Below are 26,861 nucleotides of genomic sequence, written 5' to 3'. Positions count from 1 at the left end.
TTTCGAAAAGAAAGCAGCCAGAGTCAAAATAAACAAAAAATCATACTTTAATGTACTGTTTGGTCAGTTCAACAAATATACAGCTGTCTTCTATACAAAAGAGCAGAGAGAGAGAGAGAATGAGGAAAAAATGCAATGTGAGATGAATGTTCTGTGCGCATGTTAGTAATGTGAATGCATAATCATTCTAGTCCAAGCATTTGATTCAGAAATTGCACACCCATGATGATCACAGGCTGCCACACCACAAGGTAACGAATAAAGTCCAAGAAGTTTCCATACAGAATGTGTGGCTTCTCCCAGCTGCATTGTGGAGTAAGAAAATGACTGTTAAGGAACTCACAGAACAGCAAAGCACAAAGGTTACCCGAGACTAACTGATCAGATTAGAAGCACTTAATATGCTGGCCTAGCAAAACATTTTAAGTATTCCGAACATTTTAAGAACTCTGTAAGGTATGCGTACGTCAGCGAATTTAGCCCTAATCAACTTAAATGCACCTATGAAATATTAAATTTATATGTATATTCAATATTCCAAATGCAAATCTTATTAAATACCGTAAGCCTTGCTATTCTGCTGATTTCAGAAACACAGTGAAATTTTTTTTTATGTTCAACAATTGCCAAATACACAGAGCAACTAACTCTATTAAAAAGTACACAGGAAAAATCTGTTGAAGCAGCATGGCTGCATGAGGTTCATCTGGTGCCAGTTAAAATTATATTCAGTTGCATTAGTAAAGCAGTCATAATTGGTTAAGGTCCGCGACTGATAATTTGGACATGCTCAATTATTTGGACAGCTTCGCATCACTGCCACTGGCCCCATAAACTTGGTTTATAAAGAAGAAGGGCTATAAAGGCGTTCAGTAATTCAATCCACCTGCACGACAGCATTCTAATTTGGCTGCCAAGTCTAGCAGAAATAGCGATACTTTGATTTTGATGCGTTACCAGCACGGTCATCAGCAACATCAATAGCACCTCCTCGAAACCAAATCTAGTGAAGCCTAGTCGATCCAATAGTCATCAACGATGCCCAAACCACAAGACAAGCCAAGCCACTAAGTTGCAAAGGTTCAAATTGCAGTTTGCCGTGCAAAAAATGTTGTGCGCCCAGTGTTTTTTTATTTGCATACTGGCATGGTTTTCAGCACAAGCAGTTTCTAGTGGCACGAACTCCACCCTCGATATCTGTGCTGACAAGGGTGGCGATTAAGTGAAGGAAGCGCCGGACAATGACTGTTGCGCAGAAACCCACAAATATTCAGCTATCACAGCACAGTCGCCTTTTGTTATGTTTCGGTGCATGTGTTGACTTTATTTCAGTCTATCTGCAGCAACAGCACGATCAAGATACAGATTGTCCAGGTCGCAGGAAAGTGTATCAGCATGCAGCAACATGTTGACAAGCGTGTATTCTCAGACGATCACTTTTCAAGATGCTTTCATTTTCACAATATTCCAAAGACTAGCCGGATGCGTCAATGATCGACAGCCTTCCTGGTACTGTGAAAAGACAATGTATACTTGGCACTGTGCCAAGAATGTCATCGCTGATAGATGGTGATGCGTCTGGCACTACTCGCACAAAATCTCGCAAAAGTGAAGGTATTGCAAAAGTGAACATCCAAGAATACAGAACACATTTTTTTGCCGCTGGTGGAATAAAGTCACTAAATTTCTCTCGAATTCCTATATCTTGGAATTTCGATTATGAAAACTTCTTAGCGGTCATCTTTCGGTTGAAATTGACAGTTGGCAACTATACAGTTAACTAAAGTGCTCCATAGTCTTCAAGGTGGAGGAAGCTCATGCAGGGATAAAAGTGGCAATCTTGCAAAAATGTGCGATGCAGTGACAACAACAGTGACTGCAATATCACATGCCCAAAGACTACACTTCAGGCAGCATTGGTTGGAGAAAATATTAACCGGGAAATGAACAATGAACATCACTATCTATCCGTATGAAGTAGGGATCTTGAGAATTATGGCTCTGTCTTCTCACCGTGATCCTACGGAGAGGCTCAGATAAGCTGAGCAAATGCACACAGATGCATTTGCCTTTTTTGTCCTTTGTGAAATACCGTCTTCACAGTTGAGAATGAGTGAGATAATTGCAAACACACCAAGAAACAGTTATCAAGTATGTGCTTATCGCACATACCCAATGCCCAACAAAAAATGTAAAAAGGATACGGGTTGCAAAAGATGCGCTTTAGGTCCACTTTCTCCTTGCAGTAGGGGCAGGTCTGCTTCTTTCCAACAATGCACCACCCCCTGATGCAGAATTCATGAAATCTGTCATATTCAAGTGCATCCAAAGTCAAGGCAAATAAGCAAGTTTCAGCACATTATACCTCGCACTGATAACTCTACTGTCAATGTCTCCTTTAATAATTGATTATGCAATGTTTCAATAAAGAGAAAATGCAACAGTCAAAATCACTCTAAAACAAAGCACCAAAACAGACTGTCAAGTGACATAACTGTGATATCTAAGTGAAAATACACCTTGCAGTCCTTGAGCACCTAGAAAGCAACATTATTTGCTTAATTATATAAGAAATGTGTGATAAAAAGAATTTTCTGCATATAAACTGCATGTGAAACTATTTATGGCATTGCAACGTAGCTCTGACAAAGAACAAGCCATGACATGTCGGCTTGGACAGAAATATTAAAATGAATTTTCCACACAAAAATACTTCTCATCAGAGAGAGCTCAATCAGGGTTCTCATTGGCGTGATGAAGCGTGACTCAATCATGTCATTGATCAGAAAAAGTTCATCCAGACCAGCAGCCCAAAGCAGTAGAGACGCACTGCAGCGTGTCTCAGGTTGTACGCAACAAGTTGCTCCAGTGTAAGTTTACACCGACCCACTGGACAATGCGGGACACACTCTGCATAGCACAATGATGCACCAAGCAGCCCACAAACATGCTATATATATAAGCCTGTTAACCACGCAGATTGAGCAAGTGATGAAAAGAGCGTTTTATTTTTTTTTAAGTCCGAGGACACCTAAGCACTTATGAGTTGTGAATGTGAAAGCATTAATATCCAATCGAACGCCACTGAGCGGGCCTTAGTGTTATGAACTTCTTGGGGGAAACCCTCGGCGCGTTTTGATTTGGCCTTACCGAGGCATAGTTAGAATGCAGGTGAGAGCTTGCGCAGACAAGGAACGTGGCGATAACACAGGCTTCCGAGAGCAAGAGCAAGGGTGACGTAGCGTCGCGGCAATGCCCTCTCCCCTCATGCAACACCTGATGCAGTGGCGTTCCGTTTCGCCCGCTCTGCTCCGTCAAGGCGTGCTCATGACATGGTGTCGCAGCCAATGAGAATTTAAGCTACTGCAAATGCCGGATGTCGGCTTTTTTGCTCAATGAGCCATTTCACGCTTTCGCATCAATAATGCAGAATGACCACTGCCTCCTGTACCACACTCTCTGCACACACACACTACCTCTATCATAAACACTCGCAGCTTGCTACCACACCTACAGTAAGACCCCGCTGATACATATTTTAGAGGATAACATAAAAAGAATGTACCGTATAGACTTGCGTAATGGCCGCACTTTTTTAAACAATTTTTACAAGGTGCGGCCCTTGCAAGGGACCGAACCTTACTGTCAAACTGGTGCCGGCGAAACCACGGACTAGTGCCCATCCCGGACCTTGTGCACACTCTGGCTCTAGCCATCTAGTAGCACCAACGGGGTAGTAACGGTGAAGTAAACAGCGTGCGAAATTTCGCCAGTGCACACACACAGCATCAGAGCATCGAACGCGATTGCTTCTCTGTTGTAAACTTTTTCCCCAAAATTTTGGGCTGCCAAGTTGGGGGTGCAGCGCTTACATGGGTGCTGCCCTTACACGAGTGAGTGTATGTGGTATGAGCCGGCAAAAAGTAATGTCCGATAACGCTTGTGGCAGCCCAACTGACGAGACAAAAAGCTACTCCCGCATTATGCTTTATTTGAAGTTTAATAGGAAGCCAACAAACTATCGTAAACAAACTCAGTAAAGCTTGTTATTGCGGCCTAGTGGTTAGATTGATCCGTTAACATGGTTGTAGCTGTGAATCACACTAAATGAAGCTTGTAATTTCAGTCTGGAGCTGGGGCCAAATCAATAACAACAGCCTCTTTTCAAACACTTACAGCTTGTATGTCAAAGTAACTGCACAAGATATCAAAGTTCACAAGACAGCATCTGCAAATCTGGAGTTGAATGATCCCTTTGCCATCATCCGCCCCCTCTTGGCTTTTTTTAAGATCGTTTTAAGAGCTGTTTTAAGATTGTCCACCGGCAAGAACCTGAACAAAGGCTGATGGCTATTTTTCTGTGTCCCATGGCAGGTCCCACAAAGTGACAGTTTGCAGCGGTGACAAGCTACGGTCAACGTGGACACCACCAATGAACAATGCTATGTATGTTGTGGTCCGTAGCAGCTTTTGGAAGTAACAACCAGGAAAAGAAACGTAACACATGCTAATATACACTAGCAGGACCAGAGCACAAGCGTCAGGAAAACGTAACAAACAGGAATGTATCAACGAGGTTCTACTGCATTACTTTTGAGACCTTGATCACCAAAAGTCTACGTAGTTTCTTTGAACACGTTAGAACACTCCAGCCGGAGCAAGTAATAGCGCTCACCATGAGACCACATAAACTTTACAGCAACTCAACCATAAGTTGAGGAACAGCTTCTGAGCTTAGCGACTAGTATGCTCCAAAACCGGGAGTAGTGCCATCCATGTGAACATGCAAAACGAAAATTAAAATGTGAACCATGGCGATATGCAGCGGGCAGAGCATTGCGGGTACTGCATTGCTCCATCGTAGTCTCTGCAGTGCAAGCCATGGAAGGAGTGGCAGCATCGTGGAAAGGATGAAGGGCAGTCTTTTAATGCCAATAACTAAGCTCCTATTAAATGCATTTAAGTAGATCTTCCTGCAAAATATCTCTAAAACAATGTCATTTAGTGACATATACATTTCACAACTTCGTTAAAAAAACTGAATCTGCTTATTCGATTGTGCAGCTTTGCAAGCAATGTCTAGACCATGGGTTCTAAAAGTGGGTTCCGCGGAACGCAGGGGTTCTGCAGGCCCCTCCTCGGGGTTCCGCGAGCCACTAATAAGTTATCCCTGGTTTCGCGCTTGCCATGTGGCTAAGACGGCAAACGCGGGGTGCACTCGATCCAAAGAACCTCCCATTACCCATTGCGGAGTGTCAAAAACAGAAATGCGCGAACTGTGCAATAAATCCGCCAGCAGCTTGTATAGCCACCCAGCCTCCAAAGGGGGGCAGCGCACCTAAGCTTTTGCCCTTCAATCTCGGAGGCTGTAACTTATCACCATGCGTGCTGATGTATACGTCGGAGGATTACAAAGATAAATGCGCAATGCAAAAGTGCAAAAACGGCGCTAGCGTCCAACCGAAACGAAGCGGCGGAGTCTGCATCCGTCCGCATCGCCAATTGTCGTCAGCGGAAATCGTACGTGAAACGTGTCTAACAGCAACGCTGGAATGCTTAGTGCCTAATTGTGTCCTTAAAGCCTTTATTCTTGCGTTTGTCGCCGCTCTTAACACCGTGTTGGCGGCTGGCCGCGTGCCTTCATAAGTGCGTAGTCGCCATCCATGATCACGTCGATAGCCACCACAGTTTCGTTCTCAGCAGTTGCAACAAACAGTAGTTTCGTTTTGAATCTGTGCGTGCATTGGCCGACAACTGTATGGCAACAACTGCATAGTCGCCATCCATGATCACATCAATAGCGACCGCAGTTTCGTCTGCAGTTGTTGCAGCAAACGGTAGTTTCATTTTGACTTGGTGCGTGCGTCGGCCGCCTGCCTTTAGAACCGCAAGGTCGCCGTCCATGATCGCGTCGATAGCAGCCGCAGTTTCGCCCACAACGGTTGCGGCGAACAGCAGTTTCGGTTTGATTCAGTGCAAAGCTGTCGAAGATGAGGCGCACCGGCTACATCGCAATGGACAGACGATTGGTTGACAACCGACACACGGGCGGCAAAATAATCAGTATGTGTGCGTTTTCTAGTGAAACGCGTCTCTCAGATGAAGAATCACGCCGCGGCCTCGCTGCGAGTGCTATATACAGTAGAACTTCGCTGATGCATTCTCACTTAATAAGATTTTCCGGCTCCTACGTTCGCAATCGCGAAAAATAAACATAACCCCATAGAGGAATGTGTTAATACGTTCCGGTTAATACATTCCCAGAAAATAGGATTATTCGGCAGCAACGTTCAGCATTGCGACAAACTGCGGTCGTATGATACGTTCTGCAGCGAAAAATTATCATTCTGGTGTGAAAAAAGGCCGCTCTCATGTGCTTGTGAAGCGCTAAGTGGCAGACAGCCGCCGCGCGGCTTCTCTGCAGTGCTCAATCCCCCCCCCCTCCGCGACATCTGCATTGCTCGTTTGCCCGAAGTGCTGAGCGCGGCAGCAGTGGCGAGCGAATTGACCTTTGCGCTACCTCGCCCCTCGCTTCAATACAAACTACTAAGTGGCGAAAACGGGCAGACGCCGCGTGCGCGGCGCTACGACTCGCCGAGATCGTAGCGGAGGTGGTGGCGGACGAGGCGCCTGAAGACGGCGGCAAGAACGAAGGCTTGCGCCCACCGGCTACCTTCGCCGAAGCCCTTGCTGGCCTGGAAGCCTTACATGCCTTCTTTCGCACGAAAGACAACGAAAATGCGGACAAGGCTCTGCAATGTGCACAAAAGGAATTGTTCCCGTCCAAGGGTGTGACGCACCAGCATAAAATACAGTCGAATCTCGATAATACGAACTCGAAGGGGCCCGAAAATTTGTTCGAATTAAAAGGACTTTCTTTTGACGTATTTGTGCACCATAGCGCTACGTACGAACGATGCGAGTCGTGAAATATCGGGGTGCACAAGCACATAGCGAGCAAGAGCCACGGAACTGCCCGCGCGGCCAACGCTCGCATCCCGATAGCGCGCCTTCCTCTTCACAACCACAATCTCTCTCTCTCTCGCATCCCGATAACGGCAGTGAATGAAACTTCAGGGAGCGGGCCGCGCCGGCACGGCGAAGCACGCGCGGAGACAGCGTCGAAGGTGAGGGAGGAGGGCGGCAGGGAAGCGCATTTGGCCTCTGCATCCCCGTCGTTTCAGTGGCTCCCCTCGCCGTCCCTCTCAACTCCCTCGTAGCTCCCTCACCTTCGGCTCTCCGTGCACGCCCGCCAGCCCGGCGCCAGCTTAACCCGCTCCCCTAAGTTTCGTTTTCTGCCGTTGAAGCGAGTGTTGGCCGGCGAGGGCAGTTTCGTTGGCCGGACTGAGCTTCCGCTTTGCTTTCCTCTGCGCCGCAGCCACTGCATTGGCTGAGACGTCGACGCGTACACGCGTGTTCCGGCGCGACGCTGAAACGGCAACCTTACTATTTGAGAGAGGAAGTTTTCACCGCGGTATTTTTTTCTTCCTTTTTTATTCCCGCGCGGCGTTGAGGGGTCTCTCCTAAGCTTTTGCTTTATGGCGGTGTCGGAGCATTGCCAGTCGGAGGCGCCTCCACGTGATTTGGCGTGCTGCTGAGAGCACTGTCGGTGCGCGGTTATGTTCGAATTAACTGTCGCAAATGCTGTCACGTTCGAATTTCCGAGCGTTTTCATCCATTCGAATACACATAATTTTAAAGGGACCACAGCGTCAGTTCGAATTAACCAGATTCGACTGTAACTATGTTTTGCAAGAAATAAATGTTTCTGCCTTTGCACCTCAATATGGGCTTGTCAGCTTCAATTTTTAGTGGATTCGGATCGTACGTTTTTCTGGATCGTACATTTATTTTTCGCATATTTTTTGAAAACGTAAGAACAAGGTTCTACTGTAATCAGTCACGAGATGACGAGAATCGCAGCTTCCGCACTGCTTTTGTGCAAAATATAAAGATGATTTGCTGATTCATTTAGTAAATAAAGGCATGTTGATTTAGTAAATATTTGTTTATTGTTTTATTGACACCCTCAATAATTTGACACTCGGTTAAATGGGACATTTTTTTTTTTTTCGGTACCGTGAAATCCGAATCACCAAGGTTTTACTGTATGCAAAGTAGTCGGCACTAATTCTAAGACCTCTTGAGATGAAGCGTTATAATTAAGTGTCCCTGTGCGATAAGCACTCAAATATGTCATTCTTTCTTGACATATGTCTTCGTTGTGAAGCCGTCTTGTCATTGCTCATAACGATTGCGCCCAGTTTGGACCTTGTATGTTGCACATCGCCATCAAAGTAGCCTGCCGAACACCACTGTTGGCCCCAAACCTGTTGCACGCTAAGCCTAGCCTCTCTAGTGGGGGTTCCTTGGCATTTTAGTAGGGTTCCCTGGGACCAACAAGCTTGCAAACCCTTGGCCCAGACTAACAACCACATTGTACACCAGCAGTCTAAGCCTATAACAAGATAGTATTTCTAAAGTGGCACCATCAACAACTGAACTTAACAATTTACAATCAGACCTAATCAGAGGCTTCTTCATGCAACATCCTCCTTGAGTAAGCTCAGTGTCACACTGGTACAAGTACCAACGAACTGCAGCACAAATGGAAGAAACAAGACCGCACAGCAGCCATATATTGCAGCATTTGCGAAAAGTGCAAGAAAAGTGCAAAAACAACAAATAAAGGACTGAAAACATTGGCTATATCCGTTACTATGGCCACTCTGTTGACTTTCACAATAATAATGATGGTTTCAGTTTTACCAATAAGGCAGCATCAACAGAACAGGTTTTCATTCTTATGCTTCGTTTGGTGCAGGCTTGGCACAATTTTCCCCTAAAATGCTGTTCTGGAGCAGGATGGCGCAATTAGGTGCAATTGGCACAGCTCTTCCATCACGGCAAGCGCCTAACAGAAAGCAAAACCCTGTGAGTAACTTGTTATTAGATAAGCCATTCTGCTCAGTGTAGACCTATTCATAAAGAAAGAAGTGCACCCAATAACTACCCTTTTCTCATATGCAAGACTAATAAACAGTAGTCTGAAAAGTTAGTGGGCTACTCAGCTGATATCACATTATGCCATGTCCCAGCAAAGACTAACGTAATTGTTGCATCCGCAAAAGCCTGCAAGCTTGACCGAGAGATAAAAAAATCAAGTAGTAATTGCAATAAGGAACTGAAACAGTTCTTCTAAAAAAAATGCAGATGTATACTTCAATCCTGCATACAAGCACAGCTGCAAAAGGATACATATGCCCACAGGGCAGCTTATATGATTCCTCAACAATTGCATCTGAATTGTCCAGGACGTGTATTTTGTTGCCACACACAGCACAAACATTGGACTCAAGTTGCCTCACGGGAACTCCAGTTGTTGTGTAGTACTGCAAGAGAAAAAAAGGATTGCATACAAAGCAATCATTGACGTGTAGCCATATGACATTTCTAAAATTTTAGCAGAAAGAGCAAAATATAATCTCTCGACCCCTTCATCATGCAATAGACACCAGTATGCTCTGCAGGCAAAGATTATTGGATACACAGCTACACATTGTGCTGACGTGCTCATATAGAGTGCTGTGGTTGCCAAGATATTATAATAAGTAAGGTTTATTCATTGTTATATATGCTACCATGCAGTCCTTCCTATGTTTGCAGGGGAAAAATAACACACACAAGTCTTACTCTTGTACGACAGTGCCCTACAAAATTCAGAATAACAATGAGAAATAGTGTAAATGATGTTTGCTTCGGTTGCCATAAAATGCCATAAAAGCAAAAGGTGCCTAGACACCTTGACCTTTTTAAACCAGCTAAATCCTTGGTACTATAGTACTTAAAGACAGCCTCTGGCCAAGCCTAATGGTTTACAGTGCAAACTCTACAAGACAACTACTGCCTACATTTCTTGCAAAAAAGGGACCGAAGAAGCAAGAACACCCCAAAACCTTTGGTAAAGGATTAAAAAAATTGCTTACCGTCAATTTTTTCTGTTATGCCATCTCTTTTCACCAAACATAAATAGAAAGAGTTCCAAAGAAATAACCTACCAGCCCAGCTTGATACAATTTCTTTCTTTAGGGTCTCATCTGAGAATCTTGAAACACAAGTTTCCGCGTTTACCTTACTTAAGGATGCAGCTACCATGACTCGGAACTTTATATAGAATCTTGTATTCAGCATCCACTGCCACCACAACCACTGGACCCCACGGAGAAGCACAGTCAGCCAAAGATCAAGCAATTCCCCTAGCAACACATAAGGACCATTCAGCTGCTTCTGGAGTGGTTCTGTATGAAAAACTGGGTGTTTGCTTATACATCTCTTTAATGTACTGACTCCAATATAAACTAGTGCATACATACCCCAATGGTGCAGGCCATTCGGTCTGTGACGACCTCTGAGACATCACGACCCAACACACCATAGTATGTGCCATAGAAAAGCAGCAGCAGGCCCACATCCATCCAACTCTGTGGCTTGGCCCGAAACACCACGTTGACTCCTAGCAGAGTCAGCATCACCACCATATAGCCAATCACGCAGAGTGCACAACTGCAGAGAATCACATAGCAACACAAGATTCACAACAGCACTTGCATCACAAAGTAGAGAAGCAAAGAAAAAACCCTCAACCCATCAAAGTGGTAGTCCTCAAACCCGAATTCACAGGCAAAAATAGTTCATACGGTTTTCTAAGTCTTTGTTCTTAAAAAGGTCACCATATTTTTGCATTAAATTGTACGCGAGTTAACCTTACAAAATATTACACGTGAGCAGGCAAGCAATGACCACTGATGTGTACGAAACACAGTGCAGCACACTGTAGTACAGCAAGTGTCGTTGCCACAAACACCTCCCTGGATCATGTTCAGCCACATTAGGTGCAGATTGGCAAGCCCTGTGTACATGCTTGGTTCTCCGATGGTTTGAGCGATCGATTCATGAGGTTTAACATCTTAAAGAAACGCTGGGGCTATGAGAGGCACCGTAGTGAAAGGTTCCGGCTTAATTTTGACCAGCTTGGGCTCTTTAATGTGCACCTACATGTAAGTAAACAGGCACTTCACATTTTGGCACCATCAAAATGTGACCGTCACAGCCAGAAACCAAACCTGCAAATGTGCGCTCAGCAATACAATGCCAAAGACACTGAGCAACTGCAACGCACAGTCCTCCGATTGTATGATGCAATTTGTGGTTCCAGATGCACTTCACTGGCACAACATGCTTATCTGCTCACATTATGGGAAGCACTGCAACCACCGCTGTAAATATAATCTGTAAATAGTTCCTCATTTAATTGACTCGTCCTGCGCGTAACATTGTGGTGGAGGTGGAACATTCCCCGTCCTCACCACAGAGCTCCGAAGTGGCCGCACCATCGTCTCCTCAGCCATGGCTTCCGATGGAAACACCCCGTCGCCACCTACACCAGCGGCGCCAACCACAATGTACATTACGGTTCCCAGTCTCCATGATCCTAGGACATTCTCTGCCCAAAATGGCATTGACGTCGACGACTGGCTCAGCATGTATGAGCGTGTTAGCCAAAGCCACCACTGGGACCCTGCCATCATTCTTGCCAATGTGATCTTTTATCTGGACGGGACACTGCGTGTCTGGTTTCACATCCATGAGGCCGAGCTCTCAAGCTGGGATGTTTTCAAAGAGAGGCTTCACGACCTATTTGGCAACCTGTCAGGTCGCCAACAGGTTGTGCGGAAAGAGCTTGCCACCCGTGTCCAGTCGTCGACCGAGTAGTATGTCTCCTACATACAGGAAGTACTCGCGCTTTGCCAGAAAGTCGACGAGCACGACCGAGGTTGACAAGGTGGGCCATATACCGAAAGGAATCGCGGACAACGCCTTCATTTTGCTTATCTTAATGACGTTTCTACTGTTGAAGCCATCGTCAAGGTATGCCGTCGCTTCGAGGTAGCCAAAAGCCGCCGCGTCGCCACACCATTTTCCCGGCTCCCAAACACACCTGCCACATCCTCTTGCTCCAATCTTATCACCACATGCTACACCATCACTCGAGCGCTTCCTACAAGCTGCGCCACAGATGTCGCTGATTTTCTTCTATGCGACGTGATTTTATTACACAGAGCTGCACGACAACTTCTCACAGACCGTGGCCGGACATACCTATCAAAAGTTACCGCAGACATCCTGCAGTCCTTTGCTACGAGGCACAAGCTATCATCGTCATACCATCCACAAACAAATGGCCTCACGGAGCGTCTCAAGCGCACTCCCACAGACATGCTCACGAAGTATATCTCTCCCGACCACACTGACTGGGACCATGCTCTACCGTTTGTCATGTTTGCGTATAATTCCTTGCGCCACGACACAGCCGGTTATTCCCCATTTATCTTTCTGTTCAGCCGAGAACCAGCACTGCCCCTCGACCCAACCATCCCTGTTCACGTGGCACCGACCAGTGAATATGCACTTGACGCCATCGCCCGCGCTGCCCACGCAAGGGAAATTGCCCGTGACCGCCTTCTAAACTCCTAAGAGAGCCAAAGGCATTTGTACGACCGGCAACACCGAGATGTGTACGTACCGCCTGGTTCTTTGGTGCTTCTATGGTCTCCGTTGCATCAGGTCAGCATGTCAGAAAAACTGCTGTCTCACTACACAGGCCCATACCGAGTGCTTCGTGCCTGTCACGGTGCAGCATAGTTTCAAGTCATCGACGCGCTGATTAACGGGCACCAAAACGTTGTGGTCTCACAGGGCGGCATAGTTTCAAGTCATTGATGCGCCGATTAACGGGCTCCAAAACATCGTGGGCGTAGAAACAGCCCAGCAAGACGCGTATTTCCAGTCACACGGGCAAGCGGCCGAAAAAGGGAGAACAGCCCAGCAAGGCGCGTATTGCCAGTCACTCGGGCAAGCGGCCAAAAAAGGGGAGATTTAGTTTTTGTTGTTGGCACAACCTTGACGAATGCCCCGAGAGTCCTTTTTACGAACCCCTGTACCTTCTTTGCACCACGCGTGCCTTGAATGCGTTGATAAGACGGGAGGGGTCAAGTGCTTTCCGGAAACCCCAAAATATTCTGTACTGCGTTCACAAATTGCTAGCAGCGTATGTATTGTCTGAGAATATGGCACCGTGTTGCCGGTTGCCACTGTTGCTTCTGTGCCAATCAACAGACCCAATGTGTGCGTGCGTGTATGTGTGGTGCAGTGCGGGGGCGCGACCTCCGACAGCGGGGGGGAATCACCCATTCCCTCGCCTCTGATTAAAAGGGGCACGGCCAAGACCTTTGGGAGGCGTCATGAAATAATTAGGTGAACTGTCACCCATACCTCTCATTCCTCGACCTAAGGAACTAGTTAAAGGACAGGCTATTTAAGCGCAGGTTTTAGGCCCTGCTAATCAGTCTAGAAGCTGAGCTTGTAATCTGCTGAGAAGCAGTCGAGGGGCTAGTGCCGTCCAGTCTCGCTTGGGCCGCCTAGCCACGTCGGAACTCCGAGTAACTAGTTCACGTACGAGACGACAAAGCAACGTCTGCAACGAAGCTAACGGTAGTTCGCCTCAAGTTAGCTCAACCTACTTGAGTGAAGTCATCAGATCTAGACTCCCGGGAAACCCAGCCCTGCAATCGCATCCACCTCAACAAGATCGGCCACGCGTATGACATCGTTAGTTTTCTTTTGAACTTTGTTTTAGTGAACTACTGTTAAGTGTATTCTTGTGTATTTGATCCGCGCCCTGTTTCATTTTTATATCCACTGTTAATTGCTCGTCATATTTCTTTGTCGTCATCACTGAGCTATATTAAGTTCAGGTGTGTTAGCTTTCTCATGTCATTTTTTTTATTATTTTATTTCATTAATTTGTGTATCGTTGTCAGTCGACAAATATCTTGTTTTTTTTTGTTTACTCCCGACTCTGACTCTTTCACTGTGTTCACGTGAGTACAAAACGACCAACCAGCTTGCACACCCCGTCGATGACTTCGTGCCGACGACGAACGGGTGACAAGCTGTGACAGTGCCGTTACTCCCGTCACCTACAAAATCGCCCCTGACGCCCCATCTGCTATCCAGTCCAGTGATATTGTGCACGTTACACGACTGAAGAAGTACCATCCTCCCAGCGATGACGTTTAGATGCTCCGAGAGGTCACTTCTGCCGCCGGGGGATTATGCTACACGCGTGTTGTATTTGGTCGTTTCAACAAGGCACGCAGGCGCCATCCCTCGAGAAAAGAGGAGGAAGAACGAACTAGGCTTGCGCTGTGAATCCAACCGGTCAGTGCTGCAACCGCTGCTGTAAATATAATCTGTAAATAGTTTCTCGTTTAATTGACTCGTCCTTCACATAACAATATTAACGAGACGCAATCTTAGTATCTATGGCTCTATCTATAGCCATCAAAATGTTCATATTAACGAGGCACTAAGAGAGAAGCAACTGCTTTACAGCCATAAGTGACTCTGCCTGATGACAAAATGCACAAAATAGAGCAGACCCACGCTGTTAAAAAGAAACACCATACCTCTGCAAATATATCACGTAGAACCATTTGTAGACCCAACGAGGCGTGGTCCCAGATATAGGTTTCTGGAGGGCCCAGCTGATAACTATACATGTGCATACAGTAAAAATGGTCCAAATAAACACAAAGCGCCACCAGTGAGAGTGCACCGAGATGCACACTGGTATGAGCCACATCCCAACCATGGTTGCTCTCTGCAAAAAAAAATTAAAAAAAATAATGTAACAAGAATGCCTGCAATCACAGATTTGTACACATAATTCGTGTGACTTAAGCTAATTTTCCATAGCCTTTTTGTTGCCAGCAAATTTACTTATTTTAAGTGCAATAAGTATTTTTTCTTATTATATAATAATGCTACCGCACAGACGCTATGCTCTCAGAAAAACTGACCAAGACACTAGGTTAAAGAAGACCCAGCATCACATTATGTGCAGAACCTTCCATACTATCACCACAAAATTATGCCTCATAAGTATGAAGAACACATATACACAAACAAAATGAATGTCTTAGGTTTACCCAGTGCTAGGAAACATTTTCAACTCAACTATTTTTTTTCTCTACTCAGTCTTCTATGCAATTTGGAAAATCTGAAAACAAGTGCTGAAGTATCAAATTCTGGGGTAGCATAATGTGTTCATACATCTTACAACACCCAAATACCTCAATACGCTCAGTCAATACTTAACAGATTTCTTAGGCACCACTTGTCAATATCATAGCCACCAAAAGGAGAACTTCTTGATAATATCATAACTGCCATATCGCAGCATGATGCAAGAGAAATGGCTGCACTTATGTGTATTTGTTTTGTTGTGCTGTTCTTTTCCAACATTCGTTTATAAATGCACATGTGGAGGTCAGATAAAACTGCTAACTGCTGCATGCAGCGCTGCATATGTGCAGTGAACCCTATGGAAATTTCCTGCATGCTTTTCTAGTTTCCCGTATTCTGGTGTGCTTCAATCAAAGATAAAAATCAAACCATGGGATTTAACGTACCAAAGCAACGCACAGGCTATGAGGGATGTCATGTACAGGGGGGCACCGGATGAATTTTGAACCCCTCAGTTTCTCTAATGTGGCCCTGAATCTAAGTACACGAGTACGCATTTTGCCTTATCAGAATACAGCCTATGCAGCTGAGAATCGAATCTGCAACTTCAACCTCAGCAGCACAATGTCATAGCCACCATGGCGGGTATGTTTCAGTCACCCTACAACCTATTTCCATCTTTTTTTTTTTTTTTTTTTTCCTGTTATGACACCCAACTTAATGCTCACTCTACCTTTTTCTTAACCTAGATGAAGCCAGAGAAGATGTGGCAGGCTACTCAGAGTATTTTGATGCAAGTTGTCGGTGAGCAACAAGAAAATTGCACAATCTCTGACACATGAATTCCAATTTAGTGGTGATTGAAAACATGGGCCAGTATAATGTATTGATTCTATCCCAATGTTTTATCTTTTCGCACTTTGTCAGCGGACCGAGCAGCAGCCCACACCGCCTTTGTTATCAATAGGATCGGCTGCTCATATGCAGCGGATGATAAGAAAAAAATAGAATCAAACAAAAGGAATCCTCACAGTATACTGGCCCTGATTTTATGAGCCCTGACTCGCATGAACTGCCCCCAGCAGCAAGAGCTCTCGGAAGGGAATGTTACATTCAAGAAATTAAAACCCTAGGTTCAAAAGCACTGAGCCTGCACTCCAATTGCTCAGTTCTGACGTGACGACCCCTGGTAAAACAGCATGCAAAACTGTGCACAATACATCCCGTTTGTCAGTGATTAATTGGTTGACGCACAACAAATACCGAAAGGAAAAAATGTATAGGAAACTACTCCACCATACCTGATATGACTTGAAGTGTATCTTTTTCCATTGTACCAGGAGTATTTGGGCTATGACAACAGATGCTAGGAGAATAAGTATCATGTAGGCATGCATCTTTTCATGACCTCGGTGCTTCTCGTGCAGCCGGGCATGTTCAATCCTTTTGTGATCATGAAAGAAAAAAGATGGTAGGGGAAGTGCACAGGAAGGACTGAGTTAATAAAACAGCAATGTCGAGTGTCATACACAAAGCTTAGCAACAGTTCCCACAACATTTGCAGTTCCATACGAAAGTTAGACTCATGCTGAATATAAAGACGAAAAGCATGTAGGTTCTTACAAAATGTCACGAAACAATGTGCTCTGATCAGCGACGTCTGTAATGAGATATCCTCAACAGACATTTTAGATTATGCAATAAAAATATGTTAAATATAGCGATACACACACAAAATTAATAAAATAAACACCACGGAAGCTCACAAGAATTCACTGTCGGTATAGTTGGTTCATGGTCAATAACTTGCAGCCCACCACAATGGAACAAGGTCACACACACACGCACACATTGTGACTAAACCCCGTATTCTTAAATGTGTCTTAACAAGCTCATGCTTGACATGATCTAAATGGCGCCTGGCATGAACGTGCCCAAGACGATCATTGCGTTTCCTGCGGCGCTTTCACAACAGGCGTCATTTAGACCAAGTCAAGCGAGGGTTTCATGCTAAGATACATTTCTGAATACGGGCAAAAGACTTTGCAACTCACCTGGCTCTTTCTTCATCTGGTAATTTTGAAAGGTCTATACTCTGCAAAAATAAAAAAATATATATTAGCGTTATATGTACGCTGCGCGCTGCCACTTTCAGCTTAATGCAGCAATCACGCTAGCTTTTACGTCACGGCGAAGCAGTACAACACAACGTTGACAGCTGGACTTTTGTTTCGTTCGCGGCTAGGCAAACGCACCTGTGACACACGATTGCACGTTTCTCTTTTGATGGCTAGGTCAAAAAATTCGATCTTCAGCTTCCCATATCGGCAGCTATGACGCCTTCGCTCACCGCTTTATTACCGGGCTATGCAAGCGAATGCTTGCACAGATAAACATGTAATCGTCAGAAAGCGCGACAACAGACGATCTTTAATCTTGTCAACCAATTACCGCTAAGGATCCAGGAAGTTAGAGCGATAATTGCACAGTCATTTAGCAAATTATTTACAGAGGCACTGGTTCAAGCTGAGCAGCAACGACATCACACTTAGAGCTATCAGTAGAGAGAACCGTGTGAGCTACTTACATTGTTTAGTAGTATATCTAGGCTGATATCGCCGTGGTGATGTGCCATCTTGAGAGTGGCACCACAACGTGAAGTGAAACTAGCTAAGGCTTACCATCAGCCGCGATTTTATCTCGGCAGGGTGGCGCTGTAGAACAGCCATAAAAAGTCGCACTGTTGCCTTGATCTAAATAAAGGCAAGTTAGTGCGCCAAATAAACAACACATTCAAATATGATTATGTACTGCTTGGTTTGACTTACTTGGATTGTTAACTGGTTAAACGGTTTCTATGCACGCCATGCGCAGAGCAGACATTCGAGCAGCGTCAATTTCGGTTTCGAATCATGCGTTTTTCTGCGCACGTTTAGGGAGAAATTGTGTCATACGAGTGGGTATTGTGGCTAGTAATCGCATTCGTCGGCACTTAGCGGCTTACCTGGCCAACAGCTGCGAAACCCTGGCACGACCGTCAGTGACTTCCCAAAATAGCGCGCCCCGGGTGCGGACCACGGTCCCAAACCCAGAATAGACGAGCGGACATCCTCCCACCCACTCCAAACACATTCTGCCACTGCCCAAGCAACCCCCGGAAGTGATCGGCCTCTCGTTACTCCGCCATGACATCCTCACTCACAGTCGAAACGCCTCACCAACCGAAATCGCGGAGCGTAAGCAAGAACAGCTCCATCAATAGCCTCTACACGGAGGGCAGCAATGTCGAGAGCGGCTACATGTGCGCGCTTCAGGAGCGGCTGCTCGCCGAGTGCGCCAACCTGACCAAAGACAGCGACTGGCAGCACGCCCTGGTCCTCGAAATCGGCTGCGGGTGCGGCGACACTACGAGGCAACTATCGGACCGCCTGTCTCCACTCCTCGTTCAGGGTGTTCTCGGCATAGACACGGATCAGGAAGCCATCGACTACGCTTTTTCGGTGCACGCCGACGAGAAGACAGATTTCGCCACGGCCAACGTGGAAGACTTGAACACTTTCGAACTCAAATGGGGCGGCCGTTTTGACTGGCTATTCTCGTCGCACGCGCTGCTCTTTGTGAAGGATCAGCCTAAAGCGCTTAGGAACTTAATGTGGTGTCTGAGGCCAGGGGGCCGATGCTTCATCGCAGTGCCCGCAGCAAAGCCGTCAGATCTTCACTCAGCAGTAGTCAAAGTGATACAATCCTCCACATGGAACAAGTACTTTGAGGCAAGTCACTTGCATGTCGAGCTCGTTTACAGTTGAGCTCGTATAAGTGCTTGGAATATCTGAAGGGAATCACAACAGTTTGATACGTCAATACTTCAATATATGCATGTCTGCATATGTATGCTGGTTGCACTGCTTGAAGCACAGGGGTATTACAATGCAGTACAGCAGCAGAGTGAAATCACCACCTTTATAACGAAACTAAACATGGGAAAAGCATTAGGTGCAAACAACATGCACATTATGTGTGCTGCATTAATCAGCATACAGTGGAGTAACACATACTGCTGGGCTCGTCGAGAAATATACTCTTATGCATATTTCCCATAGAAGGCTCAGAAAAGCTATACAAGTGGCAGCCTCCACTAAATTCTGCTAATGTGAAAGGTACTCAGACCGTAAGAGCTCCTTGGGCCGCGCTGGACTTTGCGAGTGTACCTGAGCATCTATATTTGAAAGCATTTAAAAGGGCAATTTGTGTACCAAGAGGCTGTGGCTGGTTATTATGCAGGGCGGAATAATCAAAGGAAAAACTTGTTGCATGGCTATAATGCCTCCGCAGTCGCAGCTAGATTGCCTACATCCACTGGCACATAGCAGTCGCTGGACAGCGTCAATGCAATAGAAAGTCAAAGGGAATGTACACTTTGCAGGGCAGCCACAACTGTGTGTGTGGTTCTGCATATCCTCTTCCTTCTCTCAGCGTAGCAAGTGGCTTCTATAAATGTCAGGTTGAGCACATCTTATTCCTAAATGTTAGCCTCCCAGGAAATAGATTTGCCAAATGGTAGGGTTACGGACAAAACGCCAGAATCGGCAAACAAGAACTGCAGTCAGCACTGTGCTTTAGTCGGTCACATATGTTGAAAAAACACCTATAAAAGTTTGACAGCAGAATACTACTGACAAGCTCTCGACAACAACAGAATGAAAGTGAACCAATTCTTAATGACATATCACCAAAGAGTGCTATGAATAATTCTTAATATGCAACAAATGTAATGGTACAGTGTTCTATCAACTTAGAGGTATTGGCAGATTTTCTATGCTGTATTGGAGGGTCCACCCAAAGTGTTCAGTGAGTAAAAGCATTTAATTGTCACCTCTGGACATGGCTTCATTTGGAAGATAGCATCTGTTTGAGTGTGGCACTTATAACAGAAGCATATGGTTAAACTCACATTTGCATGACTGCATCACAATCTGCCTACCCCAAAAAGGAAAATTCTAGCATGTTTATTATGACTGCCCCATCATGCAAACAACATTGTGCCAGTTAAATTATCTGTGAATGTTTGCTGGGCCTACCGCATTGATCAACTGCGAATTCAGTCGGTCATGAGAAAAAGGACATGGATACCACAAAAAAAATTTTTATTTGCAGCTTAGGTACACCAACTGAGATCAAGTGATACAGCTAAATGTGTGCCTGCTAAAGCAGTATGCATTTAGCAGCAAATTTGCACTGGACAAGCTCTGCATTTATGAACAATCACCAGTTAATGCAGCTCAAATCCAGTGGTGAAGTTTTGACAGTGTGGTGTAGATGTATAGCAGAAAGCATTAACAATATGAATCAGCAAATATAAGAATATGATCAGAATATGAACAGAGTTCAACATACTAGGCCAACATACTAGGCTTTAAACAAATTTAAGCAAGTGTCGAATTTCTGCTCAATTCTGTTTCATTCAGGTGAAGGCTACAATTACCACTGCAACAGTATTTATGATGCCATGGGTGTTTGCCGCCTTTTCTTTCCAACATGTGGCACTACACGAGATTCAGTATACGAGATTGCCTTTCTGTCACACAGCTGCACAAGTGTGTAGTGCATTGCGAAGCAGGTCATTTCACCCATCAGGTTTTACATTGCACCTGCCACGAGCTCAGTGCCTCTACCGCACTCTATTGCCAAGCAAAAGGTCGCGAGTTCTATTCCCAGCTGCCACGGCCACATTCCAATAAGGGTGTAATCCGAAATTCCTACCTTGCTTTCTCGGTGCACATTAATTAACCCCAGATGATTAAAATCAATTCCCTCCCCCCCCCCCCCCCCTCCCACGGCATATTTCATAGCCTGTGTGTTGCTTTGAAATGTTCAAGCCCACTTTTTGTTATTTTTTTTCCTGCTTGCTATGCTTGATATTGCTTGCAATGTCATCAAATGCCTAGGAAATCGTTGGTGGCTGTCTTAGCAAGTTTTTCAGTGAGCTTCAACACTCTGAGCAAGCAGCAGCAGGTTACGCAACCACCCCTTGACAAATGTTGGGTAGCTGAAAGGGGCATGATGCTATGGCAGCAATTAAACGAACCCATTCACATATTTTAGACATGATGCTATTGCACGACAGCTGACAACGTCGAAGTATGTACTGCTTCAAAACGTGGCATGGTCATACAGTCAAACTTTGATATAACGAACACGGATATAACGAAGTTAACGTAAAAATTTCTTGCCAATATTAGTGTGTAGCGAACATAAGCTTATAACGAATATGGGAAATAACAAAGGTATTTTCGTGTCAGATACGACTTCGTTATAACGAGGTCCAACTGTAAATACCACATTACTGAAAGGACCAAACCCAGCAATGACATTTATTTCAGTGTTACAGTGGCTCTGCCTGTGTGTCTTGAAGCGTTGTGCCAATTGTGTCTTGAACCACCACTATCCATTTATGTCACACAAGTGCTGCAAATACATGCTGCAATGGCACTGCTGAAGTGTGAATTTGCCAATTTATTTATAGTTTCCATGCTACAAACAATGCCAATGACACCTAAAAATTGCTTGGCAGAGTTGATGAAGTTTTCATGGTATAGTTTCATTCAAGTAAAAGTGCAGAAGAAACCTGTCTCGATCAAATGAAGCATATTACAGAAATGACAGAAAATCAACTTAAAATTACACGCACAGCCCCATTCATTTGAAAATTTATCTTTTCACTTACCAAGGTCCACTTAAACGACACTCAAAGGAAGCTGCCATGGCCAACACCAATTTCAAGAAAAAGTATGCTGCTCAGCTCTGATGAGGTCGAGAGCCTGACAAAATCACGTATGATAGAAACGAATTGTAAACACAAAACAGACTGTGAACAAGGCTCCCATGTGCAGGCCGAAACGTCGAGTCTTTAATAACTTCTTCATCTTGGGCTGCACCTGTGTTCTTTTGTTCATTATGCTCAACACTGTGCAGGCTAGCTTTTTTGGATACTTACACAGCCAAAGCAAAAAATGGTTATTGCAAAGGCAAACATGTAATATGAAAAGGACCACAAGCTTATTTTCAATGAGCAAAGATACTGTGTACACATAGGTATGTTATTGATCAAAAGTGGTCAAACAAGGGGTGTCTCTGGAACTGTTTCGGCAAGGGGACTTCGTCCAACAGGCATTGTCAAAACACTGGCTCGAGCAACATTCCTCGTTTGACCACTGTTGGTCAATTCAATTCTCTATCTTCGTATCACCTGAGTAAACTGCTGTCCCATATGAAAGACACGTGACATTGCATTGCACTTGGCAACCACTAAAGCATGCTCATATAAACTAAAGCATTTAAATTGCTTTCACAGACAATCCCAGAGCTGGTTGCAGACATGGCAGATAAAAACTTCAATCGTCTGTGGTTCCATCATCCGCAAGCAGACCGCATATATTCAGCACTCCTCGAACAAGTTGGCTATGAAGTGTTGAAGACTAAGCAGCTGGAATTCAAATACAACTTTGCATCAACTGCAGAATACAAAGGTAAGTGTCTAGCATGATCCTGCAGAGCAACAAAATTAACTTCAGAGCTTGTTTTCCACATCAAATAGGAGCTGCCTGTAAAAATGATTGAGACAATTTCTGGCCATTGCAAATGTGCAATGTGTCTACATGTTCAGCACAGCAGCAGTTGAATTTATTGGAAACGAAATTAATCGTCCTCATATAAATGATCCAAGTAAGTTTAAGGGGGATGCTATCTTCATTATTTATGAAACTAATTCATTGTAATTTGGTGCTTGAATGCAATTTATTCGGCTGATATTAGAACTAAATTCACGTTTCATGTGTTATAGTTTTCAATTTACAACAATTGGCACTATCTAAATGTCACCCCCCAATCAATACGACAAAAATTGCTTGTAATATTTATCTTGGAATGCTCACAAAGCCCTATTTTGTACTATAAAGCTATTGGTCGATTTTTTACGGCACAGTAAGCATAAGAAAAAATTGTTAAACGTTATTATGTATACTGCCTTACAAATTGCTTTTGCAAAAGGTGAATTATGAAAATATTTATGACATGCAGACTTTAAAATGGACAGCTTTATTGCACTTCTCAGTGCTTCAAGACTTACCCCCGTATTCAAAAATGCATCTTAATTTGAAGCCCACGCTTGACTTGATATAAATGACGTCTGGCAGGAACGTGCCTAATACGCTCATTGCGTTTCCTTTAGTGCGCTCACGACAGGCATCATTTAACGAAGTCTAGCGTGGGCTTTAGTTAAGATGCATTTATGAATACAGGGGGGTAAGTATATGCAAAATACAATGATTCTACCTTAATTTATTCTGAAATGACCACGCAACGAGTGACAGCAACTGCACAAAAACTAAAAGCTGAGCAAACATTGCCCAAAGTTTGGTTTGTCAGAATCATTTCTTGAAGCACCCAAAACCTTCCTGGATCGCAGTCCTTTGCCAGTCAGATCATATTTTCTGGAAATTTTTATGTGATCTTTGCCTTTTTTAGCAGTATGTATCATGCAGCTTGCCCTGTTAAATTCCTTGCAATTTTATTAGCAGCCAGCAATCGCATGCCAATTCACTGCCATAATCGTGCGCACGTCAGCACGATAATTATTGCTAAACAAAACATTGTCGCATGGCATGCTTCCAAAGTTTGCTCAAGTTAAACATGGTCCTTCGAGAAAGTTAGTATAAGGTTATTTTGCTGTGTAACACTGCACAGCTTGGCCTGCTGAACCTACAAAGATTTGTCTTCAGTATGTACGGTGTTTATTGGCAAAGTCGAAAAAAGTGCTTCATGAGCTACAAATTTAGACAAATGTTTGATCACACTGATCATCTTTCACTGGCAAAATTAAATTTGCTTATTGTGTTCCCCTTAAAAGCCCTTTTTCTTTCTCAAATTATACTCGACCTTCCGCCTCATTCACATTTGTGACATAATCTGGAACCAGAAGCACACTTTCGCTCTACACACGTAGTTTTTAAATGACATGGCATTGATGCAATGATTTTCAGCAACGAAACCTGATTACTGAAGTGCAGAACAAGAACTTTGGGCACTAGAGTTGCCACTGAGCAACAAGAATTTTCTCTGACCTAGAGAGGCTGCCATGCATTTAGAAATATACGAAACATCGATTCGATCTGAAAGACACTTTTACTATTTTAAATATTCAAGCCCACAAAAATTGCTGTCGTCGATTAAGTCAGCTTCGCTGCTGTACAGTCATGTTATGCAGCGAAACATGCACTGTATATGCATGTATAAACATGCAGTGAAGTATATCAAAAGTAAGAAAGGGGGCACTGTCACAGGGCCCCTGCTGGTGCTTATGGCTAGGCGACACTATCAGCTCAAGCACCCAAACTGTGCTGCCTCTTCATGCATCAGGACAACACCAGCCACCAGGTGGAAACCTTTGTGTCTGCTACTATCTGGCTAAGTGCCTTAAAACACGGTTTCCAAACTACAAATTTGACCAAGTAGCAAGCTCAGCAATGTTTTTAGACCCTCATTCTAAAGTAGTTGAGTACTACCAGGATGCTTCGATGGTAAACTAAATTAAAAATCTGGTTTTAGAAGCAAGGAAAATTTAAACACCAAGAAACCCGAGATGTCCTTAACAATGAAAGCTTCTGAAGAGGCTCCTTCCATGTCAGCATATTTTCACTTGCTTGTGACTGCAATTTTTACTGCCGCAAGCACAGGTTGGAAGTTATGTGCATGATTAAATTTTGGGCCAAGAAGATGATCCATGTGAGTGAGTGGTGGTGTAAGCATGGTGCTCACTGCTTGCTTGGCATGCAAAGAGATGCCTCCCAATACCAGACATTAGTGTGTCGAGTGAGCAGCTCTTCTCAGTGTCTGAAATTGTGACATGCAGGTTAGGCCTGTGTTATTCAAGCTGTGAATTGCAATACTAAGAGTTGGTGGAGTTTCTGCTGGACACAGCCAAGAGTCATGATGTGTTTTGGGAATTTGACTGAAAGGACAGCAAATGAGTGATGGGAGTAGCCGGTGCCACCTAAAGGCGCCACACTCTCCTATTAGATTGTCAATAAAAAAGGGAAGAAAAGGGTGCTCATTCCCAGAATAAAACAAGCTCGCATTGGCCATTACGAACAGCCACTTTAACTGATACAGTCAAACTTCGATATAATGAAGTTGTCCTTGCAGCGAAAAACTTCGTTATGTTGAGAATTTAGTTATATCGAGGTTTCGTTAATTCAATAGAACTAAGATGGGGAAATAAAAATAGTTCGTTACATCGCCAATTTCGTTAAATCAAGGTTCGTTATATCGAGGTTTGACTGTATGCCTTTTTTATGCACATGTGGTGTTGGTTTCTAGCTCAGTTGATGCATACTGGCTGCTATTTCAAAGCCAGATAATATCACTGCCGATAATTTGCAATGGTGTTCATCATTAACATCAGGAGAGGACCACAGGAGGGGGTGGACGGCATTGTAAATTTTATGTTTTTAGTGGGTCGTGGTACAGCAGAGTTTGGGAAGCACTCGTGTTAGTGCTGTGTGCAATAAGTCACTGTTACTTGAGCTTGTTGTACCCAAGTCACTTCACTACAGCACACTAAAAAAGAAGTTTCCAACACTGCGAGAAAAGTCGTACTCTGGAAACACCACTGTAGATCGTAATAGCTCAGCGGAAATCCGCTAGGTGGAGATAAGATAAGGAGACCAGGACGAATTTTTCTTCAACTGCGAGGCTTTCTTTCGAGGAACCCAGTTGGGTTTCCATTGTAGCAAATTGCTACATTTAGGTGGATGTCTCAGTTTCCCTTTATTCACCACTGTAGATGCTCCTCGTCTTGTTGGTTATCCCACCCACTTCATGATTTCTTTTCTTTTCTCCACAGAGTTCCTCGAGACAATGTTTGCGAAGCCCATTCAACTCATACCAGACACAAAACGGCCAACATTTGTTCGTGAACTTGCAAAGGCCGCACTGAAGAAGATGAAGAAGAACAAAGATGGCACGTACACTTGGATTGTAAAATATGTGCTCGTCCTAGCTAGAAGGCCAGAGCTACTTTAAGGGGCAGCCCTAAACTTTTGTCCAGGTGACATTATTTCTGTCTTTCTAAGTGCTGAAGAGAAATACTCAAAATGTCAAAACACTGCCACTCTCAATGCTGTAACAACACTGGCTGTCTTATGGTACATTTTACTGGTTGCTTTCAACGCTCAGATTACATTCGCCGGCTTCACTTAAAGCACTGTGCTCCAACTCAAGAGCACTTGGAGACACCCTTAAGTGCAACTGAGCTCTGACACAATATCAGATCACTAGGTTGCTCAGATTGCTTTGGGAGCAGCTGAACATTTGACTGGGGCAGGCCTTCTTTGGCTTTAATCTCGAGAAGGCTCTGCATCACTATAAACCAATTTGGAGTGTGGCAGGAACCAGTTGAACGTATCATTATATTTAGTCTTGTAGCATTTGCTATTCTCAGCTTTGCAAGTTTCTGTACAGATCGTATATATAACTGCTTTTACATTTCATTTTAAGTTTACAACAATGTAGTAATCTCCAAGCGCATACAGCGAAGGCACCATAGTTGGCTGACAGTGGAAACTAAGTTTCCTGACGTAAAAAATGAAAAATGCAATGTTGCATTGGAAATAAAGACATGCTTTTCAATAAAACCTTTCAAGTTCAGTACCTAAATGTTTGTACGCGTTTGGTTGTTAATAAAAATTTCCAAAGAGCCCAACAGCGCAGTGCCATTG

The 26,861-nt window shown here is 44.3% G+C and overlaps 2 protein-coding genes across 2 annotated transcripts; one reads left to right on the top strand and one right to left on the bottom strand.

The window, feature by feature from the left end:
• Positions 1–29: 29 nt before the first annotated feature.
• Positions 30–17,780, bottom strand: LOC119449640 (RING finger protein 121-like). Its single transcript, XM_037712861.2, has 8 exons — positions 17,675–17,780; positions 17,142–17,182; positions 16,389–16,530; positions 14,529–14,722; positions 10,374–10,563; positions 9,259–9,392; positions 2,205–2,306; positions 30–303 (listed from the first exon to the last, which is right to left on the bottom strand). The coding sequence occupies exons 1-8, from the start codon at positions 17,720–17,722 to the stop codon at positions 183–185; spliced, it is 972 nt and encodes a 323-aa protein (XP_037568789.1). The 5' UTR covers positions 17,723–17,780; the 3' UTR covers positions 30–182.
• A 135-nt stretch (positions 17,781–17,915) lies between these two features.
• Positions 17,916–26,847, top strand: LOC119449641 (juvenile hormone acid O-methyltransferase-like). Its single transcript, XM_037712862.2, has 3 exons — positions 17,916–18,857; positions 22,439–22,613; positions 25,988–26,847. Exons 1-3 carry the CDS (start codon positions 18,273–18,275, stop codon positions 26,164–26,166), a joined length of 939 nt encoding a protein of 312 aa, XP_037568790.1. The 5' UTR covers positions 17,916–18,272; the 3' UTR covers positions 26,167–26,847.
• Positions 26,848–26,861: the final 14 nt, after the last annotated feature.

The sequence above is a fragment of the Dermacentor silvarum genome, chromosome 4, assembly GCF_013339745.2.
Source record: "Dermacentor silvarum isolate Dsil-2018 chromosome 4, BIME_Dsil_1.4, whole genome shotgun sequence".
Classification (NCBI taxonomy): Eukaryota; Metazoa; Arthropoda; class Arachnida; order Ixodida; family Ixodidae; genus Dermacentor; species Dermacentor silvarum.
Note: the sequence above shows the minus strand (reverse complement) of the source record. Positions and strands in the feature narration are given on the sequence as shown.

What these genes read in the sequence shown, in the direction of transcription:
- LOC119449641 (XM_037712862.2), top strand. Translation starts at nt 18,273, where the DNA reads ATGACATCCTCACTCACAGTCGAAACGCCTCACCAACCGAAATCGCGG. An exon ending in CATGGAACAAGTACTTTGAG is followed by an intron (nt 18,858 to 22,438) that starts GCAAGTCACTTG and finishes TTGCTTTCACAG; the next exon opens with ACAATCCCAGAGCTGGTTGC. An exon ending in ATCAACTGCAGAATACAAAG is followed by an intron (nt 22,614 to 25,987) that starts GTAAGTGTCTAG and finishes TTTTCTCCACAG; the next exon opens with AGTTCCTCGAGACAATGTTT.
- LOC119449640 (XM_037712861.2), bottom strand. Translation starts at nt 17,722, where the DNA reads ATGGCACATCACCACGGCGATATCAGCCTAGATATACTACTAAACAAT. An exon ending in TACGTGATATATTTGCAGAG is followed by an intron (nt 10,564 to 14,528) that starts GTATGGTGTTTC and finishes GATTCTCTGCAG; the next exon opens with TTGTGCACTCTGCGTGATTG. An exon ending in GAATGGCCTGCACCATTGGG is followed by an intron (nt 9,393 to 10,373) that starts GTATGTATGCAC and finishes TTTCTCTTGCAG; the next exon opens with TACTACACAACAACTGGAGT.